Below are 26,971 nucleotides of genomic sequence, written 5' to 3' on the forward strand. Positions count from 1 at the left end.
ACCCTGGTGCAGTATCTGGCCACTACCTCCCATATGCATGCATCAAGTAAGTCACGGTCCTCAGTCTCCAACGGCTGCGAATCAACTGACCATGGCGGTGGTCAGATCTGCAACGCAGCAGAGGGTGCTAAGAATCTCTGGATATGGACAGGCCGCCATTGGAATCTGAACTTGATAACCTTTAACGCTAGAACCTTACCTAGTGAGGCAAGTCCAGCTGTACCATTCGAGGAGCTAGAGGGCATTCAATTGGATATAATATGCCTCAGTGAGGTCACGAGGACAGATGAGGCCTATACAATGCAACAGAAAGGGCACGTCCTTTGCTATCGGGGCTTGGCTGACAGAACTGGGAGTAGGGTTCCTTATCCAGAGAGACATAACTGGCAACATAGAGGAATACTATAGCAATAATGAAAGGGTTGTAGGTATCTAAAGATACAAGATGAAGGTGGTACAGACTTATGCGCCTACGTCCAGCCATGATGACGCGATAGTTGAAAACTTCTATGAAAACGTGGAATCGGCAATCAGTAAGGTAAAACTACAGTATACGATACTGATGAGAAACTTTAATGCGAAGGTAGAGAAGAATCAGGCTGGAGACCAGGCAATGGGAGATTATGGCATCGGTACTAGAAATGCCAGAGGAGAGCTACTAGTGTAATTCACAGAACGCAATAATTTATGGATTTTAAATACCTTCGAGCAAAAACTAGGAAACCCTAAATGGACATGGAGGAGCCCTAATGGCGAAAATAAGAACAAAATAGACTTTATGATATAATCAGTTGTTGTGTGAACGCACATATACTTTTACACTTATAACCTTGCGGCAACCAAAGGTATTCTTCTGCATATATGTATATATAAATAAATATATATATATATATATATATATATATATATATATATATATATATGTGTGTGTGTTTGTGTGTTTGTGTGTGTGTGTGTGTGTGTGTGTGTGTGTGTGTGTGTGTGTGTGTGTGTGTGTGTGTGTGTGTGTGTGTGTGTGTGTGTGTGTGTGTGTGTGTGTGTGTGTGTGTGTGTGTGAATGAAAAGAAGAAGACACACGCCGAAGAACAGAAAAGTTTCTTTACGTTTCGGCCGTGGGACTGGACCGGCCTTCGTATTCTGACGAAGGGCGGTCTCACGGCCGAAACGTGAAGAAACCTTTCTGTTTTTCGACGTGTGTCTTCTTTTTATTGATTATATTTGCCGTCGTCCAAGAATTTATTCTATATATATATATATATATATATATATATATATATATATATATATATATATATATACATATATACATATATATATATAGTTATATATATATTTATTATTATTCGAAGTTCGCAGGTTTGGATCCTGCCCACGGCAAGTTATCTTTTCACCCGCTTTTCTTTCTTCTCATTTTACATTACAATTGGCCTAATAACTTCCCCTATACCTTCCTTGGCATTATTGTCTGTTAGATCTCATTATTATTGTGTAAACACAAAAAACGAGCCCTTAAGTATACACTTATTTCCCATATATATATATATATATATATATATATATATATATATATATATACTCAGCTGTGTTGCGCGACACTCCGCAGGTGGTGGCTGGAAGTGGCGCTGCTGTCGCGACAGGAGTCCACCAGTCTAGAATTGCGAATCGCGTGCCAGATCGAGCGTGTGTTTGGCTGCGGTTTCGCTATGTCTTCGTGTTGTAGTACGCAGACTGAAGAAATTTTGCGTGCTGTTGTGTTCCATGTAGCATGGATATTTGTTTGTCTGCAATGCTGACTTGCTTGCTTGTATGCGAAAGCGGGCTCCACGTGACCAAGCTTTATGAGATCCGACTCTCCTTGCGGTGTGCGATCGCGCTATTTTCCGTCTTTACAATAGGCTGTGGGATAAAGTGTAAGTCGGCGATGTGCATATGCAAGCTGAGGACAAGTTAAAAAATTACAGCAACGTTGTCGACGGGAAAAATGTTGAAAACGCTCGCGGTAATGATGCGGAGTGTTGAGCAAAAAAGTGAACCTAAAGTTTTCCTAACTCCTATGATATCTTCGAAGCCAAAAAAAATTTCAGATCGAAGGAGGATGGTCGAAGTAAAATGCTTGAAGTGAGTTAAACCACCGCGCTAGCCGGATAATTGCGCGGATATCGCAAGCGGTGCGCCCACTTTGAGCAAGTGTTGATTTGCTGTCCGCGAGTTGGCGCAGCATTTGCAGCTCTGATTAAAAAGGTTGTTTTGTGCCATAAAAGTTGAATAGCGCACGCTAGTCGTTAAAAAATGCGTCATGGTCGCTTAAGATATGAGTGTTAGTGCACATGGGCTTATTGCAAAGACATTGAAGTCTGACACTATATATATATTTGTGCTCTCACAACTGACAGAATTGTTAAAGCGTGTTGACGCACTGAATGTGTGCCCAAGCTGCGAAAGATTGTGCACAGGGGTGCTACTATGTCAAGGAGAGAGCAGCTGCTGTGAAGTATTTACCCAGAGGTTACAAGCTTCATACTTTGTTTCCATGTGAAGCTCCCGACCTCAATGTGCTCCTGACCGCAACTTGCGCACATGAGCCAGCGAAAAAATTTGGTCGTAACTGGGCCTGATCAATATCGAAGTGTGAACATGCATATTTATAGTCATGTGCTTTCGAGGGTTGATTTCTGCAAATTCGCAGTGCCACGCATAGTCAATCTGCACAACAACGTTAGCGACGTTACTATACTTAGTCCTCTTAACGCTTTTAGACACTTATTATAAATTATAATATTGATAATGATATCTGGGCTTTTGTCATAGTGACGGGTGACTGAATTTTCTATCATCTGATGTTCTTTAACGTGCACTGGCCTTGCACAGTACACGAGCCTCTTGCATTTCACCTCCTTAAAAAGCGACCACCATGACCGGAATGGAACCCTGGACCAAATGGGCATGTTGCCTAGATATCTAGATCTGATACTATACCCGCGCTTTCACACCTAGCAGAACTGCTCGCACGTATTGAGTCACCGAATGTGTCCCCGCAGACTGATAAAGAAGCAGCTGCCGTGAAACTATAACTTAAAGTATTAGCAGCATATTTCATTCGAAGCTGACCCTGTCGGGCCCGATTGGCTCTTTTTCACAGCGCGCGCAGATGAGCCAGTGAAAAAATTCGGTCCTGATGGGACTTGAATGCTGCCAAAGTGCCACGACACATACATAACTAATTTCTGCGAACGTGCTGTGCCACTTAGCTGATCTGCCTGACAATGTTAAGCGATGTTTCCTAGTTGTTGTTTTCTTTTTCACCCTTTAACAAAACTATAATGGGTAATGCGAACAATTTGAGCAGATCCCACTGCACGATTCGCGCGGCTTCAATGAAATTCTGCCGTTACTTATTTTCCCCGAACCTAACAGAACCTCTGGAGTCTTACACGTTAGCTGAAAAAAATAGTTGTCACAGCTGGTTGCCTACATGTAGAACAACACTAATGCCTATCGTGCTGAACTTGAGAGGCGCACCATCCGCCGATTGCTAGTGCCTGCTATAATTCGCGCTACGGAGAACACCCTATAACGTGCTTTCAGGCATTCCTGCTAATGCAATAAACCTTTGCTATGACCTAACAAGAAAAAAAAACTAGTCATTATTGTAGTTGCGTTTTCAAGCAGTTCAATAATTGCGCGGATACCACCTGCATCCTCCACGTTCACTCGCGCTTCGTGGTCTGCTACGACGAGCCTGTTGCTGCAGTAGCGCCACCTGGACCAGAAGTAAGTTTTACGCCACTTTCAATGTAGGTCGGAAGCGGAGAGTTTGGTAACTGAACAGGTTCTATAAACGGTGACGTTAAACAAGGCCAATGACAAATCATACAATTCAGAGGAGAAATCTGCGCTAAAAGTGACCCAAAAGCATAAGCCAATCAGCCTCACGCATTTACTTCAAAAAACTCGGGCGAGATCCCAATGAATAACGAGAGAGCGGTAGATGCTACACATTATGGGAATCGATTTCAAGTGCAGCAAATTACTACAAGCTGTCCTTGCTGCTCTTTTCTTTTTCCTTGAGACAAGCATTACATGGTGAAGTGTGACTTGAATAGTTGTGCACACGTTGGCCGCTTAGCAGACACGTTGATTATACTAGTTCTTAAAAGGTAGCTTTGGGTCTGACTTGACATCACTACCCATGCTTAAACACAGCTGATAGTTCTATCAACATTGCGCGTATGTGAATGAGATATTTTTGTGATCGTTGACGCCTTCACAATGGCCACGGTCTATAGGTGGCGCACCATGCAATCCAAGATGGCTGTGAGAGGATGATCAACCCGTGAACTCGCATAAAGGAAAAGCATAAAGGACAAGTGCATGAACGTACGCCCCATGCCGCATTCACCGGATAAAGTTGATCGTCGAATGAATATGTATATCGGTTCAAAGTACTCTACCAAACAAAAAAAAACTGCTAAATGTTCGCTACCTCATTTCTTGCCACAGTGCGAAGAGTCGTGGTGTCAACTGATCAACCATACATAAAAAATGCCTCGCGTAATCTTTCGCGTGCTACATAAAGCTGCGCAAACTCTTATTGACGAAGGAACTAGACGACACTTCGAGATGATTTGTTCTGAGCCTGCCAGACAGATTTGACGCAACCAGCAAGTAGCGCACCGTCGCGGCTTAACGGGACCGAATGCTTAACGTGTATGATGGTCTACAAGAATATTATGCTGTCGTCATTACTTGCGCTATAAGCACCATAAAGGTGCTTCAACAAAACACAAGCATTTACCTTCCCATTAGGTAGCACTTGTGTCCAAACAGTGATCAGACTCTAACAGTGCGCAATTTACTGCACTCGGATGTTTCAGGTTCTATCAGCCCGATCATATCAATAATTTTGAAACAAGTACACGTGTATGTTTTTCGAAGCGTCTAAATTGTGAAAATTTGTCGAACAACAACGTGGTTCTGATGGTACCAGTGAAGTACAGAAAAGGTTAGCAGAGAGGCGTGGACAGTAGTTGTAACGGCGCGTTTCATTGCTCTAATCATTTCGCTTCGCTGATCAAGTGAGCGTGTTGGTGGCACGTGCTCCTCTATAATATCCACTGTGATTGGGCTACATGCAGCTCACAAGAGAAACCATGCTTCAAGTTTGAGCTCGCTGAAGGAGGTTATACAATAAAAACAATTTAAGTGACTTACGAGCGTGAAAAAACAATAACGCACGAACGGCCATGAAGTACCACTCGCTGCCCGTGAGTTTGTAGCTGGTTGCTCATCGTCACTGTCACTCTCAGCACATTCCACGTTCAGTGAAAAGTCCTCACGCAAAGATAGCTTTTTTTAACATGATTTCTGGTGACTTCTCTCCTCCGAACGACATTGACAACACCAACAGCGCGTCACTCACGACTCACAACACGAACATTGCGTCACTCATCAAGTTTATTCGGGCGTGGAGAACAACTCCAGCCAGCAAGAAGCGAATAACTTGCAGTGTGCTGCCGTCTCTCAACGAATGTTATAAATAAGTGGCGCAGCGTTGGCCAAAGTTTGGAAGAGCAAATCGCGAGCTTGCGCTACTTTGTGCGTACAATTATCGTTGTGAGATGCATGTTATACAAAAGCACTGACGAATGATATACGCACTAAAACAAGGTGAGTTTCAGCTGCAAAGCTCAGACAATAACATTTAGGTATCCAACGTGGCTGCAGAAAATCATACAAAGGCGATAAGTGTACTCTGCGGGTTATGTTTGAACGCGCGAGTTGTAATGTATTTTCACGAAAACTTCGTGTCTTGCAAGAACGAATCAGTATGATCACGTCATGAACGGTCCGCTATATTCACTGTTGCAGGAAATATACAAAGCGGTTTGGGTTCGTTTCTTGCTGACGCGTTAACACTGAGGCTAGAACAGCGGAACAAGGAAGTGCCTGCCTACTGATCATATTCAAGAAGACCCTTCTGAGTTCCGCTAGGTGGCGTGGTAGTCCATGAACATTGCGCATACCTCCTGGATCGGTCAACTTTTGCCTATAGCTTGCTGAGTCATATGAACTCATATATATTCTTTATTTCAATATAAGAAACTGGTTAGCCAACACTGCAACCACGTCTGACGGTGCCGTGACAGTATATCTGAATAGGGTCTTTTCTAGGGTTGCCGTTTGTGGCTCTGTGTGTCTAATCGCCTACTCGCCGACGCTGTATGGCGACAAGAAAAATTTAGTTCTTGCCATGGCTTCTTTCTGCCAACCTTGTACTTCAATGTTGTCGGATTTCTTGTCCATTCCTTCATATCATTTTAAGATATTATAGCAAGCTGGTTTAAAGAACAAGCCAATTTGCAATATTTTCGAGCTGCGTTGTTGTGTTCATGCTTATATCAATCCATCACTAGTGGACTACTTCTCAATGAGGCACGCAGCAAGCGTTCCTTCCTCTGAAAAGATGGGGGGACGCACGCATGCAAGGAAACAGATGTCCTTATATAGGAGACTCCTGGTGCGGGAATCCAATGGGGATACACAGCACGTCTAGAGTTATCCGCAACAAAATGAAGCTGGACTTTACTACTTCGTAAGCTTTTGAATATTGATGCTGTAGTATTATAAGTAACCCTGTATCTATCTGGGTCGATGGTTTAAAAAAAAGCAGTTTAGTCTTTTAAGTGTCTGCTGAGCTGATGATCCAAAATGCTTTGCAAAAGCTCTGTAGACAAACTGTATTCCACAATACCTACGTGCTGGCCCAATGACCATATAAAAATACTTTTTTCTTCATTTTCCTTGTTGCATTGACTTATAGCAAGAAAGATAAATATTTCGCATGTTACACCTTGTTTTCGCTACATGAAAATCATAATTTGAATGCTGAATACCAACTTTATTCATAATACCTTGTTTTCAACTTATGTGAAAATATGACACTACAGTTAAGTGGCATGCCTACTTTAGCGACTTTTAGTTTTGAGTTTTCGTTCTATTTTATATTGTCGCAGTACAACGCGAACAAAGCACAAGTACGCCTTGAGGCAGCGAAAGCAGCGTGTTCTCAACAGCTGAGCCACAAGATCTTCTTCGTTCTCGCGTCAAGCCAGAGGCCCACTACCTGGTGTCCGCTAAATCCCCCCATCATCGTTTTTGTCCACATGTAGACACGGGTCATTTGCCTCCCTCTCAAAGAGCATCGACCCGATGCGAAGTCAATAATGCAGTTTTTGTTAAAAGATAAGTCTCACGCAATCACTCGCTGACGTAAGGCTTCATGCGCACTACGTGAACGAGTTCAGGATGGTGCTGGCGACGATTGGTACTACACGAATTGTCGGGAACAACTTCGTAAGTGACGTCACTCAGTTGTCGCAGCACTCGGTATGGCCCAAAGTATCTTCTTAAGAGCTTTTCTGATAGTCCTCGTTTCCGTACGGGTGTCCAAGTCCATACTTTATCGCCAGTTTGATAGACAACTGCTCTGCAGTGAGCATTGTAGCGGCCTGCATCGTACTCTTGCTGCTGGCGGATCCATAAACGTGCCAGTTGTCTAGCTTCTTCCGCGCGTTCCGTAAACGTGTTGGTGTCTGGGTCGATGTCGTCACTTTCGTGCAGCAGCATCGCATCTAACATAGTTCGTACTTCTCGTCCATGAACGAGGCTGAACGGGGTCATGCGGGTCGTTTCTTGCTTGGCCGTGTTGTACGCAAACATTATGTATGGCAAGATTTCATCCCAATTTTTGTGTTCAATGTCTACGTACATCGAAAGCATGTCTTCAATGGTTTTGTTCAGACGCTCCGTCAGCCCGTTTGTTTGTGGGTGGTAGGCAGTGGTCTTACGATGCGTTGTTCCACTCAGCATCAGGACGTGATCCAAGAGAGCTGCCGTAAATGCAGTTCCTCTGTCTGTGATCACGACGGTTGGTGCACCATGCCTCAGTACAATATTTTCGATGAAAAATCTTGCCACCTCCGCTGCTGTACCTCTCTGAATAGCTTTTGTCTCGGCATAACGGGTCAGATAATCCGTCGCGACGATAACCCAGTGGTTTCCTGCAGTGGAAATAGGAAGTGGGCCCAAAATGTCCATGCCTATCTGGTAGAATGGAGCTGTTGGGACCTGGACGGGCTGCAGTAGGCCAGCTGGTTTAGTCGGTGGTGACTTGCGTCGCTGGCAGTCGAGACAGGTACGAACGTGGTGCTTCACGGCTGTGGTTAGTCTCGGCCAGTAATACCTTTGCTGTACTCTGGCCAACGTTCTCATGTAACCCAAATGGCCAGAGGTCACCTCGTTGTGGCATGCTTTGAGTATTTCGGTACGAAGGGCTGCTGGTATGACGAGCAGATAGGCGGATCCTGTCGACGAAAAGTTTCTTTTGTAAAGTACTCCGCCCCGTAAACAAAACGATGTTAATACTCTTGCGAAAACTCTTGGCGCCTTCTGAGATCTGCCTTCCAAGTAGTTAATTAAGCCAAGCAACTCAGTGTCGTCACGTTGTTGCTGCGCAATGGCGGTCGTGTCGAGGACACCGAGAAATGCCGTTTCCTCCTCCTCGGGTAGGGTTGCCGACTCAATGGGTGAACGGGACAGACAGTCAGCGTCCATATGTCGCTTGCCTGACTTGTGCACGACCGTCATGTCAAACTCTTGCAGTTTTAGGCTCCAACGCGCTAATCGGCCGGCGGGATCTTTTAGATTAGTTAACCAGCAAAGGGAGTGATGGTCACTAATAACTTTGAAGTGTCGGCCATACAAGTACGGGCGAAATTTCATTACTGCCCATACTACGGCGAGGCATTCTTTCTCTGTTGTTGAATAGTTAGCCTCTGCGCGTGTTAGCGTTCGGCTTGCGTAGGCGATCACTCTTTCTGTGTCCTCTTGCCGTTGCACAAGCACAGCCCCAAGACCTACATTGCTAGCGTCTGTGTGAAGCATCGTCGGGGCTTCTTCGTCGAAGTGGGCGAGCACAGGGGGCGTTTGGAGACGTTGACGCAGGTCATTAAAGGCAGCCTCCTGTTCTTCTTTCCACTCAAAGGCAACATCATCTCTTGTGAGACGAGGTAGTGGCGACGCGATGCGGGCGAAGTCTGCGATAAACCGGCGATAATAGGCACAAAGGCCTAGGAAGCGTCTGACAGCCTTCTTATTGGAGGGTACTGGGAACTGTGCGACGGCGGCAATTTTTCCAGGATCGGGCCGGACGCCTGCGTTGCTGACGACGTGACCGAGAAACTGAAGTTCGTGAAAACAGAAATAGCACTTTTCTGGTTTCAATGTTAGGCCCGCGAACCGTTTGGCACGTAAAACAACTTCCAGCCTTTTGAGATGCTCGTCAAAAGTGGTCGAAAACACTATAACGTCGTGCAGATAGACTAGGCACGTCTTCCACTTCAATCCCGAAAGTACCGTGTCCATAAGCCTTTGTAAAGTTGTGGGCGCGGAGCACAAACCGAAAGGCAAGACTTTAAATTTGTATAAACCATCTGGGGTCACAAAAGCGGTTTTCTCTCGGTCTCTTGGGTCTACCTCGATCTGCCAGTAACCACTCCTCAGGTCCATGGAAGAAAAGTAGCGAGCGTGCCGAAGTCTGTCAAGGGAGTCATCAATACGTGGGAGCGGGTACACATCTTTCTTGGTCACCCGATTCAGCTTTCTGTAGTCCACGCAAAAATGCAGGGTGCCGTCCTTTTTCTTTACTAGCACTACAGGCGATGCCCAGGGGCTCTGCGACGGTTGAATGACGTCATCAGCAAGCATTTTTGCGACTTGTTGTTGTATGGCTTCGCGTTCCTTTGAAGCTACGCGATAAGGGTTCTGGTGGATAGGTCTCACCGTGTCCTCGGTGATTATTCGGTGCTTTGTCAAAGGTGTTCGACCAACTTGTGATGTCGTTAAAAAGCAGTGGCGGAATGCGGCTAGCAGCTGAAGAAGTCTCTGTCGCTCGTCCTTTGACAGAGTGGTGCCAACATCAAGAATGGGTTCTGGTTCTTGATAAGGCTCTTCGTCCAATACCGACAAACATAAACTGCCTCGCATTTCTACAATATTGTCGTACGAAGCGATAGCTGTGCCCTTCGGAAGGTGCCGGCGCTCAGCACTAAAGTTCGTCGGAAGTAAATTCGTGCGTCCACCAGTGAGACGGACGATACCTCGTGCGACCAAAATGCCATGACTAAATAGCAGCGAGCCATTTTGGTCAGCAATGCCTTCGCCATCAAACGCTTCGTCGCCTTCTACTGAAACAAGAGTACATGACCGGGTCGGGACGACCACATCATCATCAATTATACGTAAAGTGTTGCTTATTGCGTCTGAACAGTCAACTAAACCAGGGCTGTTGCGGAATGTAATTGAACGGTCCGGGATGTTGATGACGGCACCATATTCTCTTAAGAAGTCCATCCCTATGATCAAGTCCTTGCAACACGAGGTGAGGATGACGAACGTCGCCACGAAAGAAGAGCCACCGATGTCGAATCTTGCTGTACACCTTCCGACAGGCATCAACAGCTGGCCGCCTGCTGTCCTCAGGTGAGGTCCCGTCCACGTAGTCTTCACTTTTTTGAGGCGTACGGCAAGGTTTTCACTTATGATAGAAAAGTCGGCGCCGGTGTCAACTAAGGCTGTTACTTGCTGTCCGTCTACCGAAACGGTAAAATCTGTGGTCACAGTTTCGTCGGTGTTACAACTTCTCGGCTTTACGGCGTCCTGTGGTACAAGTAACGGGGGCTTTTTTTCGTCGCCTTGACGGCCTGCAACCTCACCCCCGGAGGTCGCCGCCTTCAGTTTCCCCGGCGTGGACTTGGTGACCTCCTTCCACTGACGTCAGCTGTAGTTCGGTGGCGCGACGAAGGTGAATATGCCGGAGACGGAGAGCGTGGTCGACGTCCCATACCTGGCTGGTAATCAGGCACATTGTCGTCATTATTGGCACGGCGGTCGTCAAAATGGGACTGAGACAAGGGGAGTCCTTGAGAATGAGTGTCCCGGCGTGGTGCGTAGCCGTCGTTGGCGCGTCGATCGTCAGACCATTGCCAAAGAGGTCGAAACATATCTACGCGGTGCCAGCAATGGCGGGAAATGTGGCCCACACCTCCGCAGGTAAAACAAAGCGGGTGCCTATCTACAGTGCGCCAGGCGTCTGTTTTACGAAGCTGTGGACGCCGCAATGGCTCGTAATGTGGCAAATGCCGTGTCTCGTTGGGAGACGGCTCTTTGTACGGCGGCATTTCGTACGGCGGTACGACGGCAGGTCGTCGCGGTGTCTGTTCTTGTGGCGACCAAGGAACGGCTGCCGATGGCTGGCGGTACGACGGCGCAACGGGCGGCGGGCGGCGAAGCGTGGCTGCGTAGCTCATAGGTCGCTGATCGTCAGAACGATCAGCTGTTGAAAACGCTTGGCGTATTTCTTCGCGGACGACTTCAGTGACAGACGCCGTGGGTGGTTCCGTGACCAGATTCCTAAACTTCAGCAGCTCTTCGCGAACAATCTCTCTTATCAAATCGCGCAACGAGCTTTGATGGTCAGATGCCGTAGCAGCAACTTGCATGTGGGCGCTGCTGGACAAGCGATCGTATTGTCGGCATCGTAGGTGAAGCGCCCGTTCGATAGCCGTAGCTTCTTTGATGAAGTCTGTCACGGTGCTTGGCGGGTTCCGCAAAAGTCCGGCGAACAGTTGCTCTTTAACGCCGCGCATGAGGTAGCGCAACTTTTTGTGGTCGGTCATGTGCGGGTCAGCTTTACGGAAGAGACGGGCCATGTCCTCAGCGAACATTGCGACCGTTTCATTGGGTTTCTGAACCCGTAGCTCGAGTAAATGCTGCGCACGTTCACGCCGGTCGACATCGGCAAATGTGTCAATCATCCCTCTTTTAAAGTCGCTTCATGATGACAAACTGCCCTCTCTGTTCTCGTACCAAGTTTTAGCACTGTCGTCGAGATAAAAAGAGGCGCGGGAAAGCCTTTGTTCAAGGGACCACTGGTTGGTGTTAGCAACACGTTCATAGTGATCAAGCCATTCTTCGACGTCTTCATGTGCTCCAACACCAAAGCGATCAGGCACCAGCGGTGAAAAAAAGGTTACCTGAGATGGGGTTGGCAAACTACCCAGGCAGCACGCCGCCGTTGGACCAATCTTGGACCAACATCGGCTAACATCGGCACCGACGTCGGGCCGACGTCGGAAGTGCAACTTCTTCCAATGTCGGGCCGACGTTCAAGCCAATGATGGGCCGACGTTTTGCCGATGTTTTAGCCAGTATGCAACCAACATTGGGCCGACGAAGGCCCATCGTATTGCCGACAAAGCTGCCAATGTTCGGCCAACATCGGGCCATATTTCAGCCAACCACATGCCATTTTTACGCCGATGTTAGCTGCACGACGAATATTGGCTACGGATGTACGACCAACATTGGACCAATCCAGGGCCACATTGCAGCCAATCAAATGCCGTTATTACACCGATATTTCCTGCACAACGAATATTGACTACTGATTGGCTTGCCATTATGTAACCATTATTAGTAGGGAATTTTTCTTACCAGAAGATTTAAACAATATGCCTCGATGACCCGCTCTTGTAGCTTTCCAGCCCTGTATACTTGGGGCAACAGAAAATTGAATGCTGAGAGCTGAAAGCAGTTACTCGATCTATTTCATCTTTTATACCTCATTCCCTTTGCTAACACTAGAAGTGTAGTTTATTTTTTTACCAATTTATCTTTTGCAATAGCGAGTGCTTTATTTGGTACTGGTATTTGGTACAGCAGATCGAAAAAAGTCGTTAGGAAGTAAATGTTGAAAGCGTATGTCCCCCACTAGCAATCCCCACATATGTCCCCCACATGGTAATCGAGAATATTCATAGTTTAGAGCATTTTTTTGTAACTAAAACATGGTGATGGTGCTTCCGAATCAGCATAAGCTAGCCGAACAGTGCACCACCGACAGTCTGCAGACTATTTATTCTTTGTTTTTTTTTATTTGATACAACGAAAAATGTATACATTGAAAAATATATATACACAACTAAAAAAGCCCCGCTCTACTGCAGGTCAGGTTGCGTTGGGGGCACAGTGACAGTGGTGCTGTCAAGGCCCTGGCTGCTGTGGCTAGGCAGGAAGCCAGCTGCCGCGAGCAGCCGATAATCTGCACTCTGAGAGTGGGGATCATCGGGCTGCTCCACAACAAATGCTTCTCTGAAGCGCCGCTTCCTGCCCCCACAGCGATCACCAGACCCTGGCAGCCACCTCTTAATAAAGTTGAGGGCCTCCGCCTGGTCGCACCCTGCTTTTTGGCAGATGACATCTGCATACAAGAACAGAAATACCATAGTACACATGAAGCACTGCAGTACAGAGAATACACAAGGGTACACACACATAAAACAATGAACAAGTCTAACCTGTCACTAATCTACAGAGCCTCAGGTTCACAAAGGCCCTTTTCCCTTTTCTGCCATGAAGGCTGTACAGCACTTGCACGTCATGTGCCAATACAGCCTTCATGGCATTCACACCAATTTCTCGGAGGCCACGTCCCCCAATCTGCAGGAGGTGCTTGCGCTGTAAAAAAATGCAAGAAGCATAGATGGGGTAAACGCAACAGCACATCGAAATGTTTTCATGATAAAAATCTGCAAGAACAAGACACTGAAAACAACAACTTGAATTTTTGGGCACCACACCATTTCATTGTTTTTTTACGCTAACTTCAACTCACTTGACCTAAAATGGTTTCCACATCAGCCCTCTCACACTCAGTGTGAGAACCTTTCAGAGTCCTTCTCTGAATGCAGTTTCGCTGTTATGAAATCAAATACAACACTGTTATAACCCTTAATAAATATTGATTCTAGCTATGAAATAGTATAATTACTTTGTACAGTGCTCAAATTCCAATACACGTTTCTTCGAGGTTACAATGTCTTTGCCTGAATGTTGACCAGGAGTAGCTTCTACAGGTGAAAAACGATAAAATATGTTGAATTCAAAAAGAAGCTTGGACATGTTTTTAATCAATGCATTGTAAGCAGAGCACAACAAGATAAATGAACATGATCAAGGCGTACTAAGAGGCAACCTTAGAGCGACCAAATCTTGGTCATAGATGAAACTGATAGAAAAATAAAGGTCGCACTAGATGGTCGCACCATTTGCTGTTTATATTTTTCTGTGATAGCCAACAAAGAGGCATGTCGCTATAGAAATCTCATCACAATAAACAAAGGTGCATTTTTCTTCACACTGCGAAATTGGGTGCATGTTAGATTATTAAAAAAGTAAGAAATCTGCTAACACAAGGCAGGGTGAACTGTAGCTCAATGTAGAGAGAGCCGCAGCGGACACGAAATAGGGTGATAAATGAACAAAATTACTGAATGTCTGTTTTAAGCAGGCTACTGCTAGTCACTGCCCATCAAACACACGATGCCGCCTACATCGTCTGCTAGCTTAGGACAGTTCACTCAGACTTCACAGACTATAGTAAATACAGTCGAATCTCATTAATTCCAACACACTTAATTCGAACTGACGCTGTGGTCCTATCAAAGCTATACCGCGTTCCGAAAATGCTCTCAGCACCCCGCCCCATCCTGCGGTGGCACTTCAGACACCTCATCGCTGTGCTTGAAGAAGAAAATGAAGAAAAGGAAAGAAAAGACTGCGGTGGAATGTTTGCCAAATGCCAATCTGCCACATTCCTGTGCCCCGCTTCGGCTTTTTCCGTCCCTGCCACGTAGAGACCCTTCTCCTCTTAACACTGCACATGAAGAGAAAGAGGGGAAAAAAAGCTGTCGCAGAGAGTTGGCTCTCTCATGCCGATCTGCAACGCGCCGGTGTCACGCTTCCCTGTTTTTCGTTCCTGCTATGTAGAGACTCTTCTCCTTTCAACACCGCGCATGAAGAGAGAAAAAGAAAAAAAAGCTGCCGCGGAGTGTTTCTCTCTCGAATGCCGATCTGCTTTTCTCCAGGTGGAGACGCTCCTCCATTCTCATCATGTGCTGGCCACGCTCCGGCTGCGGCGCAGATGGTAACAGTGGAAACACAGTTATCTTCGAAGAGTGTCAGCACTGGACATTGCCGCGCGCAACTTCTTTTGCCAGGAGAATACTGAAGCCGAAGTACAAATGCTTTGCAAACTGCACGCAAAACTTGTTGACTCGTTGCAAGGCCAACGTGTACAGACATGTATTGACTACTTTAATTAATGACGGATGTCCTGTAATTTGTGAATAAAACTTCTCCATGCACATGCATCACTGCATGGTGAGCCCTCCACTCGTTTACCCTATTCACTCTATTCTACCGCACCCTCGATTGTAACGCGCGCCCGGTTTCCACAACAACAAAAAAAAAAAAAAAAAAAACTAAGACATCGGTTGCAATGCGCACCCTTTTTTCTCGTTGGCCCGCTTGATCACACCACTCGCGAAAACGACTCTTTTTGAGAGCGTCTTCCGTTTAAATATGAAGTACGGGGGAAGCTTATGCCTATCTGACGTGCAACAGAGCATTGCTGTCACTCTAGTTTTACCGTGGCCCGATGTCAGTACACAAACTTGCTTCGCCCCCTTCTCCTAGACGGTTGTGGTGCCAGGCATGTCGAAGTAAAGAGGCGTGTGATCGGCATTCCCGATTTGCCCAAGCAGGTAGCCGTTGTTGTGCCGCAAGTTTAGGAGGAACCTCTGAAGACTCTGAAGCTTTTCTTCGTACTTCTCCGGCAACTCCAGGCATATGCCCGTTCGCCTTTTCTCTTCATAAAGTTCGTTAGCCAGCACCTGCTCACTTTCAAATGGCTCTGCATTAGCCCTTTTTCTAAGGCTAACTGTATAGCCTGCACTTGGAGCAGTTCTGTCGTCACGGGCCGCTGTGCCGCTCACTGCTTAATTACATACTCGCCGAGCAGCTCTTCAATTTGTAGAAACCGACCCTGCTGTGGTCCACTGAAGCCTTTGCGTGAATCTTTGCTGTCGACAATATTCTGCTTTTGTTTCCGCCAGTCCCGCACGCACGTTTCGGGAACTCCGAATGACCGCGATGCGGCCCGATTTCTGTCCGTTCCGGCACACGCGACGACTTTTCTTTTAGAAGCAGCATTGTGGTGCACTCGTCGAGTTTTTGGAGTCGGCCCTACCATGCCATCGATGCTAATGTACTACAAGATGACGAACTCCTCAGCACACGTATGAAGTGCCGCGCATGGGAAACACATAGGCAGAAATGACCGACGCGCCATGCCGACGCACGTAGGGGGCGGCCATTTTGTAAGCGGCGATGGCAATAGAATGACCATACTCATTTTTTTTTTTCGTACTCGATTCTAACGCACATGCGATTTATGAACTCTCTTAACCGGAAAAAAGGTGCGTGTTAGATTCAAGTAATTACGGTAACTTTCATTATTTTGAACTTCTTTTAATTTGAACAAATTTTCTGGCCTCTTTGAGTACGAATTATTCATATTCGACTGTAGTACAGTGGCTCATGAGATAACCTCACTAGTTTGTTTCCCGAAACACAGTATCTTAAAGCAGTACTAAATTTCTGCATGTTACATAGGCATATTAAAAATCAAGAAATATACACCAAAGCCGCAGCCACAGCTTTACTCTGCACAGCTGCCTCTGCTGCCTCCACTTCTCCAATTGTACCAGCAGGCAGCCGGGGAAGGTCAAAGGGGCGCTGTGCTGGCTGGGCGTGCTGAGGCACGGACAAGAGCCGTACCTTGTGCTTCAGCTGTCGCACCTCCTGCAGAACCTCTCTTTGTTGCTGCCGGATGCCAAGTTGGATCCGCAGGATCCGTAGCAATAGAGCTGAAACATACAAGAGTACATACCATATTTACTCGCACAATTTGCATCCTCACATAATTTGCTCACCAGTATAATTAGCCAGCCTGCTTTACTACAAGAAACTTTTTGCTCGCATACTTTGCCCTCCCCAACCAGCCCGAGCCACCTTGCCAGCACACACACAGACACATTTGACTTCATGATGCTCTGGTCAGGCAAATCTCTTGTCGAGCAGGCGAGTGCAGTCTTACACAAAATGGACTGAGTGCAAGGTCCCTTCTTCCATGAACTTTTATGCTTTCCCTAGAATATTGAACTTGAAAACTGAAACCTGTTTATGTGTAGTGCGAAATGCCTAAAGGTTTGCTTCCTATCTTCCCACCTCTTCCACGACAAGAATGTACTCCCGAGACACAGCACAGATGTTGAACGCGTGCAAGGACCTGTCACATCAACTAGATGAGGCAGGTTTTCGCACTCATTTTTTTTTTTTTCGGTTTCGCCATCTGGCCATTGCGTTTTTACCGTTCCTTGTGATAGGCTACAATAATTATATACGAGGCAGATTGCTGTTATAAAGCTTACCGAAGAAAACTGAAACCGTGCTACTGCTAAGCACATCAGCGTGGAGTTCTTCGACATGCAATATTCAGTATGGAAGCCAGCAGAAGAGTGCGTTGAATAAGACTTAGCATAGAAGCTTGGGTGTGTTGGTTAGATATCGGAGGGAACACAACGCAATAGAAGACTGGGACAAGGAATGGACACACACACACATGAAGGGCGACACACACAGCACTGTGTTGGCATCGCGCTTCCTTGTCTGCATCTTACTTTACGTTGGGTTCCCGACAATTATTGGAGAGTACTTATGTTCTCTGGTATAACCCTGTCGTGGGAACTGGTTTTTGTGAGCACTGTTCGGAAGAACTTCAAGAAAATTGGGGCATTTGAACAGGCTTAGCAAACAAATGACAATCCGCTTTGAGACAGCTGTGACAGCGCCTGCAACATATATTCCCAGTTGAGCTTTTAGGCCAGCGATTCCTACTAGCTTCGCACATGACCGGATTGACAAAAAAAGTACACATAATACGCGAGTATATACCGCATTTGACTCTGTAGCTGTGATGAACCAGGCAGATACACAAATTTATCCAAAACTCCATTGATTCTGTTGCAAAATTATTCAACAAACAAATTGCGATGTTATCCATGTTACTATACGATAGTGGCACTTTACCATTGCAGCTTTCCAGGAGGCACACATAGTGCAGCGTTAGTTCACCACTCGCAGTTAATTGTATGCAGTAGGTTGCTCACAGCAACTGACTGCATGCAATGGTGAACATCTTGCATGCTTGCACCGCTGTTTCAGCATGCTGGCTGCTTCCCATACGGCTATCAATTGATGTTCACAAAATTGGGAAGATGAAGAAAGACTACACAGTGCCCTCTGGCCACCCTATACTCCAAACCTCCAGCCAACAAACAAACAAAAGAAACAGAAGTATGCAAATGAATATTATTCCTAATGCAGCTGGAATGGAGTGTAGTTTTCACCAATTCTGTGTGTTAAGTCAATATGGAGTGAGTTAACTCCATAAAGTAGCTTTTCTCATAACAGTGTTCACTCTATTGTAACACAAGGAGTGACTTCATAGCATCTAGAAAGAAAAATAGAATCTTCAGTATTTGATAGAAATGTGAGGCTCTACCTTAAAACAACAATAATCTGGAAAAAGAACTCATTTTATTCGAAAAAAAAAAGGTAGCACAGTTGATCCCCTTTACAAGAGACACTGATGTAACAGACAAACGGGGATAAGAGGCACCAGTGTGCAGGCTGACATTTGGCCCATCATGCATCAGGCACTCCGTAGATGCACCTGTGCAGCCGGGAGCCCTGCAGTCAAGCATGCTGAGCAAGACTGTTGACCACTGTACAATGACACATTGCCACAAAATTTCAAAACTTCATTTCACAGACTTCTGCAAAAGCTTCTTACACTCTTGCATAATTTTTGCACAAGCTTCTCTCATTCTTGCGTGATTTTCGTCAGAACATATAAGTGTTGGAAGTTGTATGTCCCCAAAAACTTGCACAATACAAATAGCATACATTAAAGTCTATCACTTAATACGTGCATAGTGTAACAATGAAAGGAAACTCACGCATGGTTTGGTCCGAGCCTTCCCCGTGCGGTGCCTCCTTGAGCCTTGGAGAGCACTGTACAGCTAGAGCAAAGTAGCATCAATCCAGTGTTAATGGCAGGTTAACAAGACGACAAAACTAACCCCTATATTCATAAACGCTCCCCGACTCGACTTTCACCCTTCACTTGACAGAGTTGAGCACTGCGCCGCTGCTCGTTTGAAAGCGACGCTGCGCTACTCGAGAATCACAGCAGATTATTGCTGACATGCAGCAATTTTCTCTGCTTAGAGACGGCGCTCCCATCAGCCATCTCAAGTGAAGGTGAAGCGCTGAGTGGAGGGACGTTCTAGAATACGGGGGTAAGATTGGTTGCAAGAACACTACAACAGACACACTTATTTTTACACTTCATCTATATTGTACAGCTACACACATTCTGCATCCTTATAATGCAACATATACATACAGGCTTATAAAGTAAACACTTTAGGCTGCTCAAATAACACCTACACAAAAAAATTACCCAAAAGTGGCCATGCGCAAAGTACTTTTATTTGAAACTCACAAAACTTTTGCGGTGATGGAGAATAAATAAGACAGGTTACGCTTGGAGGCACATGAGACCTTCGCAGCTTTCATAAAGTACAAAAAACAATATGGTATGTGTGTGTGTATGTACGCATGAAGCTTCAGCCTTTACATACGGTTTCTTGAAAGAATCGACTATGAATTTTATGGCACCTGTGTCCTTCAGCGCAATTGAAAGCCTGCTGATCAGTGTGTGCAATTGTGGAATAGTTACATGGAAAATGGCGTGAAACACCTAAAATCAAATTTTTCTAGCTAGGAAATATGCAGCTGTGTATACACAACACATGCTGCAAACAGTGGGAGGTGACCACAAGAGTGATTTGAGTGTAAGCGGCAGTATTCCGCATTCATGCACCACGCCATTTTCAACTGTTGCCCAAAAGCAGCACCACTTCAGCGTGCTACTTTTTTTTTTTACATCATAAACAGCACGGAATACAGCGAGGATGAAAACAACATATGCAATTAAATTTTGAGCACTATTTATGGTGTGCATGATTGATTGATTGATATGTGGGGTTTAACGTCCCAAAACCACTATATGATTATGATAGACGCCGTAGTGGAGGGCTCCGGAAATTTAGACCACCTGGGGTTCTTTAACGTGCACCTAAATCTGAGCACACGGGCCTACAACATTCCCGCCTCCATCGGAAATGCAGCCACCGCAGCAGGGATTCGAACCCGCGCCCTGCGGGTCAGCAGCCGAGTACCTTAGCCACTAGACCACCGCGGCGGGGATGGTGCGCATGAAAAAAAAAAAAAAAAAATAGGCCTTTGTACAACAACGAATTCATAATTTGCCTTCACGGACCTTCTGTTAGGCTGCACCACATACATATTTTTCGTGGCTTTCAAAAGAGATTTGAAAAAAATAATAACCGTGTTTACTCTCGTCATGAGCGCACTCACTAAGTCACCCTCATTTCAGTCGCCAAAATTTTGAATTATTTTTTTTCTCCCACACATTAAACACACACCTTACGTTCATCCGCTGAAGTCCCACGGGCTCCCCCCCCCCCCCCTTGCCGCCTTCGCTCGCTACCACGTGCCATTTTATTTTTGTTTCTATTTGTTCACGGAACGTCCCCTGTCTTTTTTAATTATCTCTTGTAACATATGTGGCATTATCTTGTTCCCGAGGTGCCACAGGTGCTCTGCTATGTAGATGCACCATTAAACTAGTATTTTTGATCAACTGTGCATTTGATGTTTACCTTGCAAGTACGTAAAACTGGCATGCTTCTTGATCTACGATACACATGTGGCTTGTCTCACTTTGAAGGAAAAGTTAGCATACAATGGTGTAAATGCTTAGAATTTGAAATATTGAGGCAGCAGCACACCGGAGATGATCATATGGTAAAGAAACAAGTGCTGCCTTATTACTGGCAAGTTGTCACTTATATGTACAAATAAATTTTGCGAGCTAAAAAAAGTACAAAAGCACAGCGAGGCTATGATGTGGTTCAACCTGTGGGTTCGCTTCATTTATCACGCCATATGATGAAGCTTCCTTTGGTAAAACTGCTCAGATAAGAAAAAAAGTTTGCTGTCCAATACAGCAACTATAAAAGTGTGCACGTGCATCTCGCAGCGCCTTTTCGTCACTTCCGAAATGCGCCACCAACATGCCCGGGCACCAACCGAATCTATTGCCTACAACTGCCATGTTGTCTCCTCGTGCTTGCACCCGTTTAGTTTTGCCTCACGATGCAAGTTTGAGAAATTATGAGCTGCTAGTGAGGCAAGTTGATTTAGTAGTCCACGCAGAGGGAGCAGAGCTTAGGGTGTTTCTTCGCTGAAAGTTATAACCTGAAATTGAGAACGCACATTCCGATTTTCCTAAAAGTACCAGCGTATTTGGCTGGTGCAGATTAACAAAAGCTACTTGAAGAAACTTTGCAATATTTGCATCTTCAGGTGCAACTTCATTACGGGTAAGTGTCATAGCCAAGTATTTACCTGCAAACAGATATAGCTTACCGAGATACTGTACATACAAACTTGTCCGCAGTTAAAATCATGATGGCGAGGAAGGCGGTTAAAATCGTGATGGCGATCGCGGAGATTTGGTATTGCATTGAAACAAACTATAAAGAATGGGAAACAATATTAGTTCACTTTGAAGTACAGCCGATCGGTTCAAGTTGGGCGTCAGAATTTTTTTTAATTAGTCAATTAATTCTATACACGGTCTCTATCATGTTCAGTGACTCCACTGTACATTAGCGTACAACAAAAGCAAAAATACAAAGTGAAAAGTGTGTTAAAGCATACGCGAAAAATAAAGTGATGACTGGCATTACCGCGGCACACACCACGCAAAGTCGCTATCTGCCTTGTATAATATTTTCCTCGACTATTTCCACAAATTGCAATCAAAGAGGCTCAAGCTCAACATCGGCACTGTTTAAAACACTTGGGGGGGGGGGGGGGGGGGGCATTGCTACTTTGGTGGCGTAGGCCGTGACAATATATTCATAATATTATATCTCTTGTAAACTTGCCTAGCTCTGCACGACTAGTTTTCGATGGGAGCAGCTGTGCTTCGCACATCCACTCTTACAGTTGCGGCTCGAGAGATTTTGAGCTTTCACTTGTTTTTGGGCCAGGCAATTTGTAGTGAAAGCAAGATAATAGGCCCTCATAGGTTGTGGCGGGCAGCTGGTGTACGCCGTGGCTGGTATATGTGTCGCACATCTTGATTATCTGGTCTTGTATCGAGTGAACGAGCGAGGCCTTCCTAATCCAATGAGCTCGTTAAAGTAAGACAACAAAAAACCACAATGCTTCCACATCGTTCACAGCAACAGATGACGAGCCCCCAACAAACCGCACTGCAGCACGTGAACTGCCGTAAGTACCCAGGGAGTTACCCGGGCATGGCGGGAGAGGGCGACAACGGCAGAAGTGACATCACAAGAACACTATGTATAAAGGGGACATTTAAAGACTTTTTTCCCATTTTTAAACTTCGTGCACTGTTCTGTCACAATTTATAGCTCAGAATAGTTGTATTTTGAAAAGGGCACTAATTCATAAGCCCAATGGTTCAAGCATGGGTGCATTTAGGGGGCCCATTCTACGTTTTACTTATGCCTTTCAAGAACTTGCTTACAGGGCCAGAGTCCTGTTTCAGAAAGAACACGCTAGTGCGTGGCCAGCAGTCTGTCAAGCATTAGTGCTGGTGAGATTTGGAAATGCAGCGCATGAGCATCGTCATCTGCTACTTCTCTGCTCATGCTCTCGGGGCTTACTTGCGAGGCACGGTCCTTCGCACTTTTCATTTTCACACTGTAAATCAACTGATACCAACTCTGCCTTCCATTATTTATTAAACCAATATTTCATGGTCACGAGGACGAGCTTAAAATGTTTGCTACATCAGACCTGAACAGCATTTTGAGTCATCGAAACTTGCTAGTTGCAGCGAGCATTATGCGAAAAATATGATGTGCTTTACGGTGACAACTTGCAAAACACTGCAGCAACGATTAAAATCATGCATTTTTTTGTGCTCACAGGAAATCCCTGAAGCAGGAGGCACTGGGCTAGATAAATTGCGCAGCTAAAATACGGATGCGCTTTCCAATGCTGTCATGTGTACAGGCGGAGAAATGGCAGACAAAACTGGGCGCACCCCGATTCTGTGCGCATGCGTCCCATTCACAAGCCTCGCTGCCAGTTAGCACCACATGGCTCACTGTTTATGAGCTCGCTTGTTTCCTGTAACAGTGGACCATACGGTACACCTATTTAAAAACGAGGATAGAATGTATATAATGCAGCATCTGATGAAGCCATGACGATGTGTTGCTGATGAAATCTGGAACTCTAGTTAGTACCCTTATTGTTAACCAGCCGACCGACTAGCAAAAAGATTTGCGACTGAAATGATGGCATCTACACCTGCCCTTAAAGGGACACTGAACAAAGTTTTTGCCGCCGAGATTTTCAGCCAAAGCAAAAGATTGGGCCATGAAATTCATATACAATAATAATTTCAAGCAGAAACTACGAAAACATACTGAATTTAATGAGCCTTTTACAAAATGCCGCGTCTAGCTCTTAGACACGGCGTTTTCTAAAAGGTCGCGACATTTATTTTTCAAGTTTCTTTTTTGTTATTCAAGACAAATCTACGGTGCATTGTTCACAGAAAACAAAATTGCCTCGGTAAGATTTCTTTGCGAGCAGCTTACTAATTTTAAGGCAGGCGCGTTGATTCGTGAACTGAAGGATGCGAGTGATCGATCTTGCCTGCTAGTGGCTAGGCGACAAAGGCTTTACCTCATGTCCTGGTGTAGCTAAGTCACGCAAATGGGGCAGAAAATGTGCATTATCATTTATTTCACCTAAATATCACACGTATGTGACTTATTGCCGGTGACAGGTGATCAGGATGAAGCCGACAAGTTGCAAATCTGAACAAGAATTCACTCGAATGAAAAACCAACTTATACTCACGTGCACGGTGAAGTCGAACACGTCGTCCGTCAATGTTGTCGCTGATGCCCGAAGGAAAAGAGAAGAGGACAAGCGACGGGGTCGTCTCTTTCTATAAAGTCGGCGGAACTGCCAGAACGGCCAACACAAAAAACATCGGCTTGACATTCCTCCATCTGGGCATCAGTCGCTCCACCCGGGCATGCAGCTGCTACTGGTTCTACTACTATCCTCTTCCCCGTGCCTCTTCCCGACATTGCAGTGTTGCTGCCATACTCGCGAATCTTTTTAAATTAAAGCACGCAATCATGTATTATCGTGCGCCCTACTAAACTTAAAAACAGTGCGCCGGTACATGAGATCACGAAGCGCGGTCCACGCCATCACAAGAGCAATTAGAGAAATGAAACAAAGAAAACAAAAATGTATAAAATATTTTGTCTCAATACGATCCGCAATCCAGTTTCCTGCAGCGGCTTTTGGCTCTGTATGAACGGCCAAGCCAGTGCCAAGCCAAGCTTGCGTCCCTGATCAGCTGTTTGTTTCCATCGAGAATTCAACAGTGAACTGGCAATTTGTTTAGATGATATTGCTAAAGGGCTTGAAATTGAATATTTCTCTACGTACTACTGCTGTACTTTTCCTCTCTGTTTCCTGATCACAGTGATGAGATTGAGGAGGTTACAATTTCGAAAACAGCAAGTGCAGCTCAAGCATTGCTTGTATCGCTGTTTCGGTAATAAAATGTTACAAACATTTTGCCCCGCGACCTGCTTGCCGTGTTTAAGCACCCAGTAGAAATTTACGGTGCCGCGTTTGAGAGAGTTGAACAAAATTGCAATATTACGAAAGAAAGGCTCTGAAGCAACATCGCATTTTATCAGGCCTTCACCTCCCACACCTAGACGAGTAAAACTCGTCGATATTATCTTGCAAATCTGTGTATAATAATTAAAACACATTCTTTAGCCCACGATGAATTGTTCTCTCGTGTGGCTTCTCCATTTGGTACTGTCATGTTAACTTACAAAGGCAACTTTTCATATTTAGTCTCTTTAGATGTTGCAAAAGCTTGACACGTGGTGTGTATGCCATACTGATAATTCTCCTCGTAACCTGGGTCCGCCTCTTTAAACAGCGTCGCATTTTATTGTTCGCAATTGTGTTTGTTTTATACTGTAAGCGAGCTGTGTGATTTCATCAATATTCACGAGTGTTCCCTGACTATACAAACTCGTGCGTCTTATTTGGTGCGGTGCACGTTTGTATGTAGCAAAAAATGTCATTTCGTCAGCGTGTGTCTGCATACACTTGCATGCCCTGCAGTACGTGTACATAATTAATGCAGTAAGGACTGCAATGCATAGCCTTGCATGGGACATATATTCCATGCACCCTCAGAGAAATGTTGTTTGTTATGAGCCTACTGTTTATCATTACATTTTTTTTTTCGTTAAAGTTTCATCTCCATATAAAGCAGCTGTATACAGGCACGAGCTTCAGCAGCTTCCTCGTTGTTCCATTTTAAATAAAAACACCAAGCCTACCCGAATCAATGATCTGTTTGCTATCATTACTGTTATGTGTTCTACGATGTACACAAGGACAGTAGTATACAAAAAATAGGGAGGGAATTGAATGCCCTGCCTGCATGGCTGCGCCGTTTCACAAGATCAGGCGCTGCGCTGTGAAGCTTCCTACCGGCCTGCAGAAATTCAAGGTAGCGTACAATAGCGTGGTTCAAGAGGACTTGTGGGGAATACTAGACACACTGGGTGTAAAAGATGGAGTCACTAATCGTTTAAAGGAAATCTATAAAACTAACAAGGTAGTTAAAAAGTGGGAAAAACAGGTATCCAAGCCCACAGTGGTGAAACGTGGACTTAGGCAGGCGTGCCCACTGTCACCCTTATTCATGATGTACCTACAAGGATTAGAGGCCAAATTAGAGGCAAGGGGACTTGGCTTCAACCTCTCTTTAGTCAAACAAGGAAAACTCATTGATCAGGCACTACCAGCATTAATCTACGCAGATGATATGGTGCTAATGGCCAACAACAAGGAAGATTTGCAGAGGTTGATGGACATCTGCGGTAATGAGGGAGATAGGTTAGATTTTAGATTCAGTTAGGAAAAATCAGTAGTCATGATTTTTAATGATAACAAAGGTAGTGAGCTTAGAATACAGGAAGTCACGCTAGAGATAACAGATAAATACAAATAACTGGTCGTATGGATAAGCAATGGGACCGAGTACATGAGGGAACACGAAATATGCGTGACGACTAAAGATAACAGGAATTCAGCAGTGATGAAAAATAGGGCACTGTGGAATTACAATAGGTATAAGGTTGTGAGAGGAATATGGAAAGGGGTCATGGTTCCTGGGCTGACGTTCGGCAATGCAGTCTTGTGCACGAGATCAGAAGTTCAAGGAAGATTAGAAATTAAGCAACGTGGAATAGGTAGGCTTGCTTTAGGAGCTTACGGGAATACACCAAACCAGGGAGTACAAGGTGATATGGGATGGACATCATTTGATGGCAGGGAAGCTAGCAGCAAGATAAAATTTGAGAAGCGATTGAGAGAAATGGGGGAGGAGCGTTGGGCTATGAAGGTTTTCAGCTACTTGTACATGAAGAATGTCAATACAAAATGGAGGAAGCGAACCAGGAAATTGACTGGTAAATACTTAGAAAACAGCAGGTGGCCAAACCAGAAAGAACTATCGGTTAAAAAGGAACTGCAGGAAACGGAGACTGACATGTGGAGAATTGGCATGATTAAGAAGTCCGCACTAGAGATCTATCGAACTTTTAAGCAGGAAATTGCCAAAGAAAGAATCTATGATAATACTCAGGGTAGTTCTCTACTGTTTGAGGCCAGGACGGGAGTATTGCGAACCAAGACATATTGGGCCAAATATGAAGAGGTAGACACAATATGCAGTGCGTGCGAAGAGAAAGAA

At 45.2% G+C, this 26,971-nt stretch overlaps 1 protein-coding gene across 4 annotated transcripts; it reads right to left on the reverse strand.

Moving 5' to 3' along the window:
* Nucleotides 1-12,972: 12,972 nt before the first annotated feature.
* LOC142776487 (uncharacterized) lies at nucleotides 12,973-24,622 on the reverse strand. 4 transcript variants are annotated; one of them, XM_075880253.1, is made up of 5 exons: nucleotides 24,025-24,622; nucleotides 18,981-19,035; nucleotides 16,600-16,826; nucleotides 13,416-13,575; nucleotides 12,973-13,318 (listed from the first exon to the last, which is right to left on the reverse strand). In XM_075880253.1, exons 1-5 carry the CDS (start codon nucleotides 24,169-24,171, stop codon nucleotides 13,056-13,058), a joined length of 852 nt encoding a protein of 283 aa, XP_075736368.1. In that variant the 5' UTR covers nucleotides 24,172-24,622; the 3' UTR covers nucleotides 12,973-13,055. The 4 variants fall into 4 exon arrangements, with proteins under 4 accessions (XP_075736368.1, XP_075736369.1, XP_075736371.1 ...); XM_075880254.1 differs by having other exon boundaries at nucleotides 16,738-16,826; nucleotides 24,025-24,620; XM_075880256.1 differs by having other exon boundaries at nucleotides 16,738-16,826; nucleotides 18,981-19,043; nucleotides 24,025-24,164.
* Nucleotides 24,623-26,971: the final 2,349 nt, after the last annotated feature.

Source organism: Rhipicephalus microplus, chromosome X (assembly GCF_043290135.1).
Source record: "Rhipicephalus microplus isolate Deutch F79 chromosome X, USDA_Rmic, whole genome shotgun sequence".
Lineage (NCBI taxonomy): Eukaryota > Metazoa > Arthropoda > Arachnida > Ixodida > Ixodidae > Rhipicephalus > Rhipicephalus microplus.